The sequence below is a fragment of the Sorex araneus genome, chromosome 10, assembly GCF_027595985.1.
Source record: "Sorex araneus isolate mSorAra2 chromosome 10, mSorAra2.pri, whole genome shotgun sequence".
Lineage (NCBI taxonomy): Eukaryota > Metazoa > Chordata > Mammalia > Eulipotyphla > Soricidae > Sorex > Sorex araneus.
Genome location: NC_073311.1, coordinates 6,098,590 through 6,115,433, shown reverse-complemented (window position 1 = coordinate 6,115,433; position 16,844 = coordinate 6,098,590). Strand labels below are relative to the sequence as shown.

Genomic DNA, 16,844 nt, shown 5'->3' with positions numbered 1-16,844 from the left:
AGGTAACCAGAGGTCTTCTAGCCATAAAAGATTTCCAGGGACTGTTTGAGTTCCAGAAAGATGGAGAAGAAAATGTCTGGATAGTAAACAAGTGGTGTGTGTGTGTGTGTGTGTGTGTGTGTGTGTGTGTGTGTGAGAGAGAGAGAGAGAGAGAGAGAGAAAGAGAGAGAGAATGCATTTTCTGTATATTCCCCAGACTCTCTCTTCAAGAGCCAGAACTCATTCCCCAACTACTGGGAATATCCTTAGCTACTGGCAATTGAGACTCACAGCTGATCCCCCTCTTGGAAATACCCTTGAGAATTATCCTCCCCCAAAGAAAGGGAAAGCCTCCACCCCAGGACTACTTAGCCACTCCCCAAGGTCAGTGTTAGTCCAGGGACTGGGAAACAGCTCCAAGGGGCCAGACCCGCTCAGAGCCCCAGAGGTTCTCTCTCCAGCCCCGCACTCCCTCAGAGAACAGAAAGCACCTCCCAGATCCTAGCACCAGGAAGTGGATGGACAGAGATGGAAATCCCAGCCCATCTGACTGCAGCTGAGGTTCTAGCAACTCGATCGGGGCCCTTGACTTTGATTTACAAAACTCAAATCCTTGTACCGCAGCCAGGCAATGCTGGGCTCCTTTTCATAGCAGTGTCCTCTCTGGCCCCCTGCCACGCCATCCCCCATCTCACTCCCGCACGACCTGGCTCCAGGGACATCCAACGCTTGCCTTTTCCACTACATGTGATGGTGCTCTCTCAGCCAGGGACCCCGCCTGCAGCGCTCCTTCCAGCACCCCCCAGCTCTGCAGAAGTCACCCTGGACCCTCCACTCAGGAGGGCTGCGCTCAGCAGTCATGGGGCTGTGCTTTCCCTTCAGAAAAGGGGTAACTGTTCATTACCATAATGAATTCCTTGCAGGCAGAGACAGGTCTTTAAACTCTGCTTCCACGGGCAGGCATTTTAAGAGCTGTTTTGGTGAGTGAATAAAGGAACTCAGTGGAGCTGCTGGTCCCAGAAGCTCTGGCTGAGCGGTCGCCAGCACCCCAGGGAGTAGAGAGCACGGGGGAAATGGCCACCCCGGGCTGCAGACCATAGCCAGCGTCCTGGCCCAAACACAACTGCACACAGACCTACTGTGCTAAAAGAGGTCAGGGTTTACTGCACTTCACTTTATTTATTTATTTATTCATTTATTTTCTTAGTTAAGCAAGATCATATTAAGTGAATGAAATTTACCTAGGAAGATGTTAGTAGAGAAAGGAGGGGAAGTAGATGTTCAAAAGAGAACATGGGCCTCTCCAGAGTGGGCTAAGAGGCAAGCAAAGAGACGGGGACAAGCAAGAAAGATGGATGTTCAGGGAGAACACAGGCCTGAAGAGAAAAGCCAGAGATTAGGGTTTAGAGGATCAAACTACAGAGAAATGACGTGACTTTCATGGTTCAATCGAAATGATTTTTTAAACAATTTCTCCCTTTTTTGGTTTGGTTTTGTTTTGGGATCACGGCAAGTTGTGCTTAGGGCTTCTTCCCGGCTTTACATTCAGGGATCACTCCTGATGGTGTTCAAGGGACCATATGGGGTGCTGGAGATCGAACCCAGGTCTGCTATGTGCAAGGTAAGTAACTTACCCACTGCACTATCTCGCTGGCCCCAAATCTCTACTTTTTATGATACACAGAACACTTCCTGTTCTCTTCTTTATAGGGTCTTAGTACAAAATTTTAAATCTTTCTTTGGTTTGCAGCATCTATTTTTCTTAGCAGAGTGAAAGACAGCATAAGAGTTAGCTAAAATCTTTCCTAGGTCAGAAATCCAGTCTAGTGTGGATATATCAAACATGACTAAGAAGGCTTCCAGCTGGCCTCCTAACACTACAGCTTTGTTTTAAGGGGCCCCTTTGAAACATAAATATACCATTAATCTACAAGGTGGATTCCCCCCTCCCCACTTTCTGAAACTAATCACTACTTACTGAGTAGAGGTACAGATACTGGTAACAGGAACCAAAGCCCACTTGTGCAAAGCCTAAGGAAAGGGTGAAGCACTAGTCCTACAGATGTAAAAACTGAAAGTCCATCTTCTTGGACAAGTAGCTCTATTTGCTACACAGGAAATAGTCTGATTGTATTACTGCTGCCAACAAAAATGTCTAAATAACAACAATAAAATTGCTGAGAGCTGGCTGAGACCAGTCACAGTGATAAGAGGTTTTAAAAGTTTTTTAAATGCATCTGGGAAGGAAGACAAGCAGGCATAGCAGGACTCAGTTCTCTGAGTCTGTGAAATTGTTTTCATTTCACTCACAGCCTCTGCGGTTGGTATGTTGGGAGAAAGAAAAAACGTTGTGATCACCATTTCCCTGGAGGGCAGCATGGGGGCTTCCTCGTACAAGTTTCTCATCGGGTGGGTGCCCCACGCAGAGGGAATGATGGTCCTCTCTGCTCTCATCATTTCCTGGCTGTCGGCTGGCTGTCCCTGAAACTAAGGGCGAAGTTTGCAAGGACGCATGATATCAGAATATGGCTCGTGTTCAGGTTTACAACTCTGTACATTTATGTGTTCAGATTTAGATTTTTATTCTGGCTCTTTAAAAACATTCATTCATTTTGCTTAAAGTTTACTAAATACAAGTACATTTTGGGGTGTAGGTGTGTGTGTGCATGAGGTCTGGGCCACATCTGGCTACGTCTTCCCTTTATGTTTACGGATCACTCCTGGCAATGCTCGGAGGACTATATGTGGTGCTGGGAATCCAATCAGGGCTGACTGCATGTGAGGCAAGTACCTTACTTCCAGCATATCTCTCCAGCCCTACCGTTAGGACCCATCACAGGTCTAGATCCAGGTGAAACTGCTAGAGGAAAGCACAGGAAGGCAGGATTTATGCAGTATACCTTTTTAAACATCCTGGTGGAATCTTCACTTATCTGCATGAACCTCATAATCACATTGTTCAGGTAGATGTCGCTCAGAGTGGCGTGGTCTTTGCTTTCTCTTCTCACTTGGTTCAGAAGCAAATACCAGCAGTTCACTGGAGACAGTAAGTTCTGGTCTTTCCTACAAAGAGAAGAAAGACAGAATTATCATCAGTTTCCAAGCTGCACCAACCACCTTATGGCTGCAAATGAGAAGCCCCAGGAGGAGGGTATTGTTGCTGGTTTTTCTTCCGTGGGCACTGCTCGGAGTAGGCCAGATTCAGCCAGTAGAACAGCCTTCCGGCCAGGGACGGCATGGTGCCAGCAATTCTGTAGGCTGGAAGTAAAAACTTGGCCGCAAAATACCAGTCAAAATCTCCCACCTGACAAGGGCCATGAAGTCCTAACATATACAGTGCCCAGGCAGACCTGCGGCCTTAAGCACTCCATTGAAGAAAGCAGTGTTTGTTTACATAAAAAAATCTACTGACTACTGTCTCAGACTGTGGTTTGCCACTGCATACAAAGTCTGCTTTGAATGTTCAGTCTGTTGTTGGAAAATAAGACTTGGCTAGGTATGCTGCCTGTGGAACATAAATTTTCAAGTATTTATGAATCCCTTGATATAGAACCTCCAGTTCCCTGAGAAAGTATTCCCAGAAATCACAACTTTATACCATTGTCTCAAAGCTCCTGAATAGAACCAAGAAGTTTGGGGGTTTATGACTTATCATATGTCCTGTTTGAAGCCAATAAACTATTTAGGATTTGTAACTCCTTGCTTTATTTTAGATAATAAAGCTAAAAACTTATATAAATCATTAAAAAAAAAACTTGTAAAATATATTATAGAAAAATTCCAAACAAAAACAGTGGCCAACTGGGGCATAACTGCTTACAACAAAATTCAAAATACAACACTATATATTCTTAAGTTGATTTTTTTGTTTGTTTGCTTTTTGGGTCACACCCAGAGATGCACAGGGGTTACTCCTGGCTCATGCACTCAGGAATTACTCCTGGCAGTGCTCAGGGGACCATATGGGATGCTGGAATCAAACATGGGTCAGTCTCGTGCAAGGCAAATGCCCTACCTGCTGTTCTATCGCTCCAGCCCCACAATGCTATATATTCTTGACTTTAAAATCTAAGCAATAGTGCAGCGTGTAAGGCACTTGCCTTGAATACTGATGACTGGAGTTTGATCCCTGGCATTCCATATGGTCCCCTGAGCATCGCTTGGTATGGTCCCTCCCCCCGCCCCCCAAAAAAGAAACAACAAAAAATCTAACCATAAAATAGGAAGATGACATACTATGACTCTAATGCTAGAATATCTGTGCTATTTAAAGGCAATAGTGCCCTTTATCCTCCTATTATTCATGACTATTTAGGATTCTGAAGTTAGGAAAGAGATCACTGAGTCAGGTGTTTCTGCTAATGAGTCCCACAGATATAGGACTTAACAATGCACATAATCAAAACCCTCTCTAGAAGAAAGAGGAAACATAAGATATGGAAGAGGAAGAAGTGGGAAGGCAGATAGGAAAAGAAACCCCCAATCCAGGGTCTTAATACCTCTCTGTTTTGTTTATTATTACAAAATGATACACGCTCCGCCCAGTTTAAAACACACCCCTGCATTTCTCTCCCTCAGAGCCATCAGAGGTGAAATGAGGAAAGAGGAGCCAAACAATCCAGACCTCCAATTGACCCATCATTTCCATATGCATTCTGATTGGCCAGCCCACAAAACCCATTCACACAGAACATGCCATCTGAGTAGCGGTCTTATATTTTTGCAATTATGCACACAATCTGATTTGCCCAACCCACAAGTCCTCATTTGCACAAGTCATACACAATCTGATTGGTTGCCTTATAAACCCTCATTTATATAGGTTATAACCAGATAAACTGAAAACAAAGTGGTGTGTGTGTGTGTGTGTGTGTGTGTGTGTGTGTGTGTGTGTGTGTGTTTGTTTTCTAGGCCACAGAGGTTGCTGTTGTTGGACTCCAGTTGAGCCCATAACTGCTACTGCTATTGATTCCATCAGAGTCAGCCCCAAGGGATGCAGCTAGTGAGTGAATAAAGAGCTGTAACACTGAGATCTGTGGTCAGCATGACATTCCTGCCGCCTGTAAGAACTCAGAGCTGGTCAAAGCCACTGTCACACCAGGGACAGCAACTCTACAGCAGATCACTTATATTTCTTGTGGTGCTGGACTGTGTATCCACACCATTAGGAGATGTGTGTTCCACCGCTGACCTATATCCTTAGCCTTAAAGAATTGTATTATGTATGTGTGGTATGTGTGTGAATGAGGGAGAGAGCGAGAGAGAGAGAGAGCGAGAGAGAGAGAGCGAGAGAGAGCGCACCCACATGTGTATTATTGCTGTTTCTATGCTCAGAGCCACACACTGAGCATTGCAGGGAAGAGGTGGGATGGGGACAGGAAGGAGGCAGGGCACTGACTTCATAGTGTTCAGGCAAGGCCTGTGTTCTACCACATGAGTCACATCCCTGGGCCCCTAATGTGCAAAATTTAAAGGCTTTCCATAATGTCTTAGATCTGTAGTAAGTGCTATCTAAAGTTAGCTATTTATATCCAGTAACTGTTCTAAGGACCTTCCATACATTACCATTTAAGGCAGAGGATTTTTGCATTCCCTATACCAGTGAGAGAATAAAGTTTACAGGTTGCAGTGATTTACTGAAGACCAATGCTAGTGTCAGAATCTCTGAGTCCAGGGAGGCTAGACTTGGTCTTTGCAGTACCACTTTAGCCCAAGAGTTTTGTTCAAGACAATGTGTAGCCCCAAGTGGACTCCAAAAACCAGTTTCAATGTTTCAATGACTGGTAACATTATGGTGCTAAAGATCTAACAATCATTCAGTGAAGAGGAGAAGAAATATTCAGTGCATTCATGGTCAACTATAAAATACCAGGAACTGGGTCATATTTCTTCTTCTATGGTCATAAGATTGCAAGGTGGAAAAATTAAGACTCAATGTGGTTAAAGCAACTTGAAAAAAGTCAAATCAGATCTGCCTGATTTTTAAACAAAATTAAAAAGTATTTCCTAGTCTAAGATTGGTCTTTTCATTGATCTACTCCATCTTACCTTCAGCTTTCTACTAATAAGCAAACAATGTCAAAGAAAACTTCAAGCTGCTTATTTTTGAAGAAAACTAGTGAACCAAACAAAAAGTGGCAGCTGATCTACAAAGGGGCCAGATCAAGTACAGAGTACATAAGTGCATAGCTCAAAATCAATTATAAGTATGGAACATAGAGGACATTAGAACAATAGGTGCTGGTGGAATGAAAGGGCTATCTTCTTATTACAATTGCTTCAAGGGGCAACATATACTAATTCCAGTCACCTTTTACAGACCCCTGTCTCTGAAGCATGCTGGATTTGAATTCAGTCTGGAAACAATCACTAAGATGTATTTCTATGCTGGACTAACAGCAGAGGTTAGAGTCATCAAATACAAATTATGAATATAACAATAATAGTAATAATGGATTGCTTATCTAACTCAGAATATTCCTGTATGAACTTTTTGCATTAATATTTCTGCAAAATTGCCCTCAAGTTACCCCCTGGCTTTTTTATGCAGGAAGTGACAAATAATCCACGAAGCCCACGGTGCAGGTGAACACAATCTTTTCTGTACCATCCCCATGCCGAGTTTTGTCCGTCCGTGCTCACCATGTGCCTAGGAGGGGACTTTCTGTTTCCCTCATCACCCAGGACCTCCCAGTGCCTCAGTCTGCACCTGCCGCATCTTCTGCTCTCAGAAGGGACAAAAGGCCAGACACAAGCAACTGCATCTTTCATCCTTCAGGGCTTGACTTACTAGTCTCTTCTCCTAGGCCCTTCTCTCGACCTACCCTTCCCCACATCGAGGATAGCCTGCATTTCCACTCATCTCCACACCACAGCCCACCTTGCTTTCAGTCTCAGCTATGATGACCACACACCAGGTGCAAGGGGGCAAGGGGGGGGGGTGAACTTTAGCAACTCTTAGCACTTATTTCCATAGAAAATCACAACGGAGTGTGAGGGAACTAGCTCCCTCGACTGGAGCTCAGACTGCCTGCTGGAAGCCTGGCTTCCATCCTCTGCCCCCCAACTAAGCTGGGAGCAGTCTCTGAGCGGCACCAGGTGTGGTCCCAAACCATCCCCCCTCCAAAATAAAAATTGCAACAGAAATACTGAGGCCTTCGCTTGAAGAAGCAGCTATGCTAAAATTTCCCATTCAGAGCTGGAGAGATGCGACAGCAGGTAAGGTACTAATCCATGCAAATGGCCGACATGGATTAGATCCCCAGTATCCCAGACGTTTCCCCGAGCCCTGTCAGGAGTGATGCCTGAGTGCAGAGTCAGGCACAAGCTCTGAACAAGAACCAGGTGTGGCCCGAAAGCCAAATAAAAAAAGAAATTTTAAGGTATCTACCTCTGTTAGACCTCTGCCTAATTTTTTATAAGCAAAAATTTATAAACACATACATATTTTATTTAATTTTAATATATAGGGGAGATAAAGGGAATATTACCTTAAAGTATGGTAAAATGCTCCTCACAAATTATGTCACTGTCACTGTCATCCCGTTGCTCATCGATTTGCTTGAGCGGGCAACCAGTAATGTCTCCATTGTGAAACTTGTTGTTACTATTTCTGGCAAATCATATACACCACGGGTAGCTTGCCAGACTCTGCCATGTGGGTGAGATACTCTCGGTAGCTTGCAAGGCTCTCCGAGAGGGGCGGAGGAATTGAACCCGGGTTGATGCGTGCAAGACAAATGTCCTGCCGCTGTGCTATCGCTCCAGCCCACTCACAAATTATAATTATTGTTCACAAATTATATATTTATTTATACTTTATCGAGGGCCAATCAACAGTTTGTCAGACCAAAAGAATAAAAAGACAATTCTAAACGAACTGGAGTAAAACAATGAGGGAAAGCAACCTCACTTAGCACTTGGTGAATTAGAGTAAACATTGTCTTACTTGTATTGTTGATGGTCCTTCGTGCTTCTTGTTTTTGCCATGAACCTCTCAGCTAACTTCTCTAGGTTTCTGGAGTATTCGGTCTCAATCTCAGCTTTTTTCCGGAAGAAATCTTGCAGGTCTTGGAGAAGCTGAACGCGCATCTCTGTTTGCTGCTCCAGGCATTTTTGTTGTTCTACTAGCTGAGCTCGAATTTCTAAAGGGAGAAGAGAATTTATTTAATGATTTTATGAAATTACTGAGATGTATGTGCAAGATAAAAATAATGAATCCTATCATGTATTTAGTTTTGAATTGGACCTTTATCAGATGGACATATCCAGGTTGGTCCTTTTGTAATTCAGCTGCTGACCCTTTAAAAAAATGAAAGAAGCCTCAGAAAAGAATGTGATGAATAAGAATAGAAACATGAGTTAGATTTGCAATGCCACAAACATGCACAGAGTCACAAGGGAAAAAAATTTAAAGTCTTCCAGATAACAATTTATAACATGTGACATCTTTGGGTAGCTGGAATACATTGTAATTTTTTCAACTGTATTTTACCTCAACTATCCCTTTTGAGTTTGAATGGCGAAGAAATGAGCATCAGTTCTTCCAGACGTCTGAACCACCACACATTTGCCAGTTGGCACAGAAAGTCTGACATCTGGGAATTTTTATTTAGTGCATAAATTTCTAGTTCATAAAACACATAGCTTCAGGGTTTATAGGATACTGTGCTCAAAGATAATTTTTTCTATATCTAAAATAAGCCATTCATAATGAGGCAACCCTGGGATCCCACTCGTTATTCTCTTTACAACATCCGATGCTTTTCACTCGCCCTTGACTTCTTACACATTATTCAGGCCAGCAGCCTTAGCCACTGAGAGTGCCCTGAAATCACTCCTTGGTCAATTTCAGTACTTGAGGTTAGTCATTTTTACTACCTCAGCCAACACACAAAAGCAAAACTATATCACACAAAACTATCAGCAGATCACTGTAACAATGGAACCTATGTTTTGGAAAATGAGATACAGTAACTAATAACTACTGGTTTGTTTTTGTTCTCTGACCCAGGGATAACATCCAAAGACAAGAATTATTCATGCTGGAAAACATCTTTATTTTTCCCTGTGTCCATGTATAGTCCCTGAAAGTGATGCTGAATCTATTTCAGTAGGGTCAGTAAAGACCAATGTCCAAATAACAACACTCCTTCTGTTTCTTCTGATTATTCTTCAATAAAGTTACATACACTTGACCATGTTTAACTGGGTTCATTAAATAGCAGGATGGTTAACTTCTGAGTGAGCATTCAGAACATTTGCTCAATTTAAAAACAGAACAATGGAATAGTGACCATTCTACAACTTGTCAAAGGAGGTACCAGTATTGTCCCCATCTACAAAGATAAAACTAAGGTTCCTAAAGGGTTATTTGCTCTAATGACTTGAGTTCACAGAAGGGCACCCTCAAGATTTCTAACCCAGATTGTCAGAGTGATCAAACGTGCCCTGCATGTCTTCTGCCCAACCAGCATGTTTTGGGCACTGGCAGTGTGAGGCCCCTGCCCTGGGGAAGAAGGAACCAGAACTACTGGAGTAAGATGCTCAGGGTAGGATCATATTCCAAGCATCACGGTTTGGCGGCGCCCAAAAGCAAGACCGGGAAGCATTTCTCACATTCTCTCTAGGCTTCTCCATCTCTACAATGGGGAGACTATTATTCATCTCACAGAACTGTGGGGAACACCAGGGTAAAAACATTATTATAGCCTTTAGCTACCCTGAACAGCATCTGGTTTTGAGTCAATCAAAGTGAGTGTTTTTCAATACAGCATTATAATCAGCATGGCTGCCAAACTCTTCCTCACCAATACAGAACTGTTTTTGTTTCAAAAGGAGGGGGAAAATACTCTAGGGTGGGATATTTTCCCATTCAGGAATCCCTTAAGTCTTTTAAGAGAAGCAATCTTAGCACAACTTGCTGTTCTAAGAGAAAATAAATCAATCATCCCAAGCTATCAACTCATTTTTTGTTGTTTTATTTTTTTTAAAGTTGCCCAATGCCAAAAAAAGAAATGAAAGTGTTCTGCGAGTACAAATCTCATCAGAAGCACATAAAAAAAATATACGGAATTCACTCCCAGTCTCATTCTTAGAGTGTCTCTTGCTTGCTTCCTCAGGGTTTAAAAATCAAGAATCAAAGAGACTTGAGAAGGGAGACTGTAATTTTTTTCTTCTAAGATTAATTTTTGAAGAGGGGGCCCTACCCAGCAGCGCTGGGGACATTGTACAATGCCAGGCATCAAATTCAGGCTCCCACATGCTGAGCATTTGTGCTATCTCCCAACGCACTGTATTTACAGTTAAAACCTCATCCCCACTTTGCAGGGGTTTACGTTATCTGTCATTTTCCAAGCAAAATAGGATACTGCTAATGTTCTTAGTACTGAAAACATGGAAAAAAAGAGCCTACAGCATTGTGAGAAAAACTATATACTCCAAAATCTAGCAAAGGAGAACCCAGTCAATTACCTCTTGAATTAAACAAAAGTCTGATTGGAGACTAGAGAGATACTACAGTGGGTTAAGGTGCTTGCCTTGCATGCAGCCCACCCAGATTCAATTCTGGGCATCCCGTATGAACCCCTGAGTCAAGAGAAAATTCTGAGTGCAGAGCCAGGAGTAAGCCCTGAGCTTCACTGGGTGTGAACTCCCCAAAAAGACAAAAGCCTGACAGATAATGAAAAGATAATAACAACAACAGAAAGGATCATGAGCGATATATAACAACTACCATAAAAGGTAATCTTGTGGCCCAGAGAGGGTTCAGAGTTTAAGCAGTTGTCTGGCATTTTATGGTTAACCCAAGTTCAATCCCCAGCACCACATATGATCCCTCTAGTATCCCAGAAGTGAACTCTAATCCTAGCCAGGAGTCACAGCCAGGAGTAAACTCTGGACACAGCTGAGTATGGTGCCAAAACAAGAAAAAAAAATTCATATATCTTGTTAGACCAGCCTGGGCATGAGGGTCAGGGTGGCAGTCTGCTTTGCACAGATGGTCTGCAGATTCAACTCACAACACCAGCACCACCACCAAAACCACGCCCCCCCCCCCCCCCACACACACACACAAAACCCATGGTATGAAGAAAAGCTTTTGGATTCTTTATATTGCATCAGAGTCACAAGGCAGCACAACATAGAAGGTCACCTCCCTGAACCTAGAGCATGACATTATTAATATGACCATGTTAACTATGTGCTAGCCTTTCACGGTACAGAAGAATGTAAAATGTTTTCAAATAATTGAGTAAATGAGCAAAATAAGTGTTCACATAAATCTGGACGACATTTTGCCCACAGTTCAGAACAGATCAGAGAAGACCAGGGTGAACGGGGGCCCATGTTTTATGGATCTGGCAGCACAGCTACATGTGGACACAGTAATATAGCACTGTCATCCCAGCCACCACAGAAGCATTACTGCAGGAACCGGTGAAAGTGAGTCACTGAAGAGTGATTTCAGAGGTGCAGAGGCATAGGGCAGAGATTTACTGTTTTGGCCTTGGAGCATACACATGGTTAAGGGTTCAAATCGCCAGTGTCCCAAATGCGCTGAGTGTGACCTAGGCAGCTCTCCTCTCTGCAATCTCAGGTGCCGCTGTGAGTTCTGGCCACGCCACAGTAAGTGTTAGAATAAGGAATGCAGCCTCCAGCGAGCACTGCAACTGAAAGATATGTAAAGCAGCAGAGCCAGGTCATGGACCAGGTGAGGATGTGGGTGCCCACATGAGCACAACCACAACCACAACTTGAGAGGCTCAAGTAGGTGCAGGACTCTGCAAGGCATCCGTGCAAGCGATACAACGAAGAGGAGTGCTGACCTCAGTGAGCACCTTCACCACAAAGGTACAAGCACTGCAACCTGATGCGTGACCCCAGCAAACACCCCTGCTAGGAAAACAAATACTGTGTAAGCACCACAGCCAGATGTGAGGCAACCCATGGTCATGGAATCATCAACAACAGTGTAAAGAGGTTGGGAAGGGGAGGGGAAAAACAGTATTAATTTTTTTTTTTGAAGAGACAGATGAGAACCAACAGGGGCAAGGTCAGAGGCTTAAGGGACAACAGTGGTATTAAGGAATAACAGAACCAAATATTCCAACCACAGTGCCAACAACACTGAAATCAAGAGACCCAAACTTTAACAAATAAATTCAGAAAGCTGCCCGTCAGAGGGCGGGTTGGAAGGACGGGGGGGTAGGGGAGGGAACCTGGGGACACTGGTGGAGGGAAGTTGATACTGGTGGTGGGATTGGTACTGTAATATTTTATGTCTAAAACTCAACTAGTGCTTTAATATAAAAAAAGGAAAAAATTTTATAGAACAATTTTGACACTTAGATTAGTTGATTAAACCATTATTTTGTGTTAAGCAAAGAGTTAGAAACTTTTTAAAATAGAGCTCCTTATATTAGTGAAAACAAACCTGACACTAAAAATATTAATTCACTGGCTACTTTAACAAAGACAGGAAGCTATGAAAAGAAGACTAACAGAGTTGAAGATATATGTTGTGAAGGAAAACTGGTGTGCAAGACAAATAGCAGTACCCACCAAGAAAGAGAAAAGGCAACTATATAGAATAGCACTGTAGCACTGTTGTCCCATTGTTCATCGATTTGCTCGAGTGGGCACCAGTAAAAGTCTCCACTGTGAGACTTGTTGCTACTGTTTGGGGCATACTGAATATGCCATGGGTAGCTTGCCAGGCTCTGCCGTGTGGGCGGGATACTCTTGGTAGCTTGCTGGGATCTCAGAGAGGGGCAGAGGAATTGAACCCAGGTCGGTTGCGTGCAAGGCAAATGCCCTACCTGCTGTGCTATTGGATAGGAGAGAATATTTAAAAATCACCTGTTGTTTTTATTTTTGGGCCACACCTGGCAGTGTTCCAGCTTATTCCTGGCTCTGTGCTTAGTGATCACCCCTGCCAGGGTGAGACCATACGTGGTGCTAGACACTGAAACTAGGCTGGCTATGCAAGCTGCCTTACCCAACGTACCATCGCTCTGAACCCCATCTATATTCCGAAACTTTTCCCTGGGCCAGGCAGATGGCCCAAAGGGTTAGAACTCATGCTCTGCAAGCAGGAGCCCTGGATTCAGTCCCCAGCACAATATGGTCTCTGTGGTCAGAGCAGAGCAGGAGTAACTAAAGTATTGTGGATGTGATCTCACAACAACTGCAGCACTGCACTGTAGACCTGTCGTCCCGTTGTTCATCGATTTGCTCGAGCAAGCACCAGTCACATCTCTGTTGTGAGACTTGCTGTTACTGTTTTTTGCATATCGAATATGCCACAGGGAGCTTGCCCGACTCTGCTGTGCGGGTGGGATACTCTCGGTAGCTTGCCGGGCTCTCCAAGAGGGACAGAGGAATCAAACCCGGGTCAGCCGCGTGCAAGGCAAATGCCCTACCTGCTGTACTATTACTCACAACAACAACAAAAATAAAATATTTTTTGTTATTATTATTTTTTTAGCACTATACTCGTGCTGGTTGAGGGTCTCTAGAGCAGGTGCTGTCCATGTGGAGCTGGAGAGCAAGCCCAGAGCTTCAGCATACACTGCCTGTACAACAGCCCATTGAGCTATTTCTCAGTTCCTCTTATTTCCTCAAATAAAATTTTATCATAAATTTTTATGTTCCACTGAAAAATAAACATACATTAAGCTCAGCACTTGAAGTCACTTCTATTGTTCGACATACCTTTGTCTCCTTTATCCCAATTAATCCATCTTCTTTCACACTTTCCTTCTGGTAATCAATTGATTGGTCTTATAGTTTGAAAGTTTTATTCTTTTTTTATTTAGTTATTGTTTTCTTTATATAACACATTGGAATCATATGTTGATGGTCTTGCTCTGTCTAGCTGCTTGCACTAAACAGAACACTTTCTAGATCCATTCATGCTGCTGTAAATAGTAAGATTTTGTCTTTTTCTTTTAAATAGCTGAATAGTATTTCATTTTTTCTGTACCAACAATTAGATTCTTTCTAGTTCTTGGCTACTGTGAATAATAATGCAATAAAAACAGGCATCTGGAAATCTCGTTGAATTTGTGTTTTGGGTATTTGATCCAGAAGTGTCCATATCAGTGGAATTTCTATTTTTAATCTTTGATTACTCTCCATATTGTTTTCCATAATACTTGTGCTGATATACACTCACATCAGCATATATATATGCATATGTAGCTATATATTTTCTATATATATACATGTGTATATATATATCTATCTCCTTTCTTTTTTTTTTTTTTTTTTTTTTTTTTTTGCTTTTTGGGTCACACCCAGCAATGCACAGGGGTTACTCCTGGTTCTACACTCAGGAATTACCCCTGGCGGTGCTCAGGGGACCATATGGGATGCTGGGATTCGAACCTGGGTCAGCCTGGGTTGGCCGCGTGCAAGGCAAGCGCCCTACCCGCTGTGCTATTGCTCCAGCCCCTCTATCTCCTTTCTTTCCACTTCCTCTGTAACTTATTGCTTCTCATTTTCTCCATAATAGCCATTCTTATAGGTGCTAGGTGAGAGACAGTTCAGAGTCTTGCTTTGGTTTTTGCCAGGAATAAGAATTGATGAGCATCTCTTCATGTACCCATAGGTCACTTGTGTGTCTTGGTGGGAAAGTGGTGGTCTTAGGGTTATACCTGGCTGTGCTCAGGGCTTACTCCCAACTCTATGCTTGGGGACCATGGGGTTCCCGGGATTGAACTTGGGCCTCTTAAATGCAGTGCTTACAATGAGACTGTTCAGTTTCTTCTCTGGCCTTTATATGTATTTTTTTGAAGACATGTCTATTCAGATCCTCAGATCACTTTTAAATTGTTGTGTTTTTCAACTACCAGGAGGTTGACTCCATGGCTAGGAGGCTGGCCTCACATTCTGGGGAAAGGGCAACTCAGAGAAGGGATCACCAACTATAATGTAGTCGAAGGCCATGTGGGAGAAGGGAGTTGCGGGCTGAATGAGGGCTAGAGACTGAGCACAGTGGCCACTCAACACCTTTATTGCAAACCACAACAGCTAATTAGAGGGAGAGAACAGAAGGGAATGCCCTGCCACAGTGACAGGGTGGGGTGGGGGGAGATGGGATTGGGGAGGATGGGAGGGATGCTGGGTTTACTGGTGGTGGAGTATGGGCACTGGTGAAGGGATGGGTTCCCGAACTTTGTATGGGGGAAGCATAAGCACAGATGTGTATAAATCCGTAACTGTACCCTCATGGTGATTCATTAATTAAAAATAAATAAATTTATTATAAAATAAATAAATAAATAAATAAAAATAAATTGTTGTGTTTTTGTTTTGTTTGATTTGGGGAAGAGGGTTGTGGATGTTAGTTTCATGAGCTGTTTATCTATTTTGAATATTAACCTCTTGCTAGACCTATGATGCAAAAATATCACCTAATATTTAGTAAGGTATCTTATTTTAATAGTTTATTTTCCTGAACAGCAAATTATTTTATTTTCATGTCATTCCATTTCTTTTGTTTGTTCTTCCCCTGCCGTTGGAGCTGATTCCCCAATAAAATATAGTTTTCGTTTCACATAAAATCATGTTTTATAAGGCACTTGCAACAAGAATATAAAAAACTCAATGATAATAAATACACATGCAACCCATTTCTTTTAAAAATGGGCCAAGAATCTCAATAGAAAAAAAAAGGCGGAAGTGACAGTACAGTGAGTAGGGCATTTGCTATGCAAGTGGCCAATCAGGGTTTGATCCCTGACATCCCATATGGTCCCCTGAGCACCACCAGGAGTAATTCCTGAGTGCAGAGCCAGTAGTAACCCCTGAATACCGCTGGGTGTGACCCAAAAAGCTGAAAAAAAATTTTTGTTAAAGAAAGAAAACAAATGAAAAGAACTCCAATGATACACAAATGACAAACAGCATATGACAAGTAATAAACAATTTAAATTAAACAAATTTACAAATATACTCCTGGGTATATATCCACCAAATAATGATCAAACACAGCACAGTACAGTCATGCAATATGGTATTATTCAGCCATAAAAAGGAATAAAGTAATGACTCGTGCTACTACATGGATGGGCTTGAAAACACAAGCTTATTGGATGAAGCCAGTCACAGAAGATTCTTAGGCTCCTTGTGGAATACACAGAATAGAGAAATCCACAAAGACACCAAGGAGACTAGCTGCTAACTAGAAATGGAGGGTTGAGAGAAAGGGTTAACTGTTAAGGGGTACAAGGTTTCTTCCCTGGGTAATAAAAATGTTTCAAAACTGATGTGGCAATAGTTAACAAACTATGCTAAAAAAAGCAAAACAAAAAACCCTCACTACCTCAAACACTTAAAATCAGGCGAACTGCACAGATCATGTGGATCTTATCTCAATGTTGCTGCTGTAAACAAAAAGATTACCATATTCCAGTTCCACTAAATTTTGGTCTTGAGGCATTTTTGAGAATACTAGGAACAATAGCAACAACAAAACAAAACAGCTCCTCCTGGCCCACACCTAGACCTTGCCAGTAGCTGACCAAATCAAACAGGACACGGGCAGCACTTCTGAATGACCCTCCCGTGAAATGACTCTTACTGTAATAGCTTCGTTTCATTCTGAACTTCTCTTTACTCACAGGCCAGCAGAACTGTAATAATAATTGTAAATTTATTTATCGACTAGCATCCCTTACATATTAATTACTAAAATTTCTAATGGTGTAGAAAATATGTTTAGGAAAGAGGAGAAATTTAGTGCCAAGACTTCCACACAATCGTGGACAGGGGTACAATCTCTTTTAGGCAGAAAGTCATCACCTCCAAGAGGGCTCGAAGCAGTCGTTATTCAAATCGAGAGCAGCATCTACGAAATA

At 42.6% G+C, this 16,844-nt stretch overlaps 1 protein-coding gene across 6 annotated transcripts in view; it reads right to left on the bottom strand.

The window, feature by feature from the left end:
- SRGAP1 (SLIT-ROBO Rho GTPase activating protein 1) overlaps positions 1–16,844 on the bottom strand; it is a 324,413-nt gene that overhangs the window by 155,479 nt on the left and 152,090 nt on the right. For all 6 annotated transcript variants that reach the window (XM_004602634.3, XM_055118174.1, XM_004602635.3 and 3 more), the window contains 2 exons: positions 7,928–8,123; positions 2,880–3,042 (listed from right to left, as the gene is read on the bottom strand). In XM_004602634.3, coding sequence (XP_004602691.2) covers positions 2,880–3,042; positions 7,928–8,123 — 359 coding nt within the window. The remainder of the gene's footprint in view (positions 1–2,879; positions 3,043–7,927; positions 8,124–16,844) is intronic.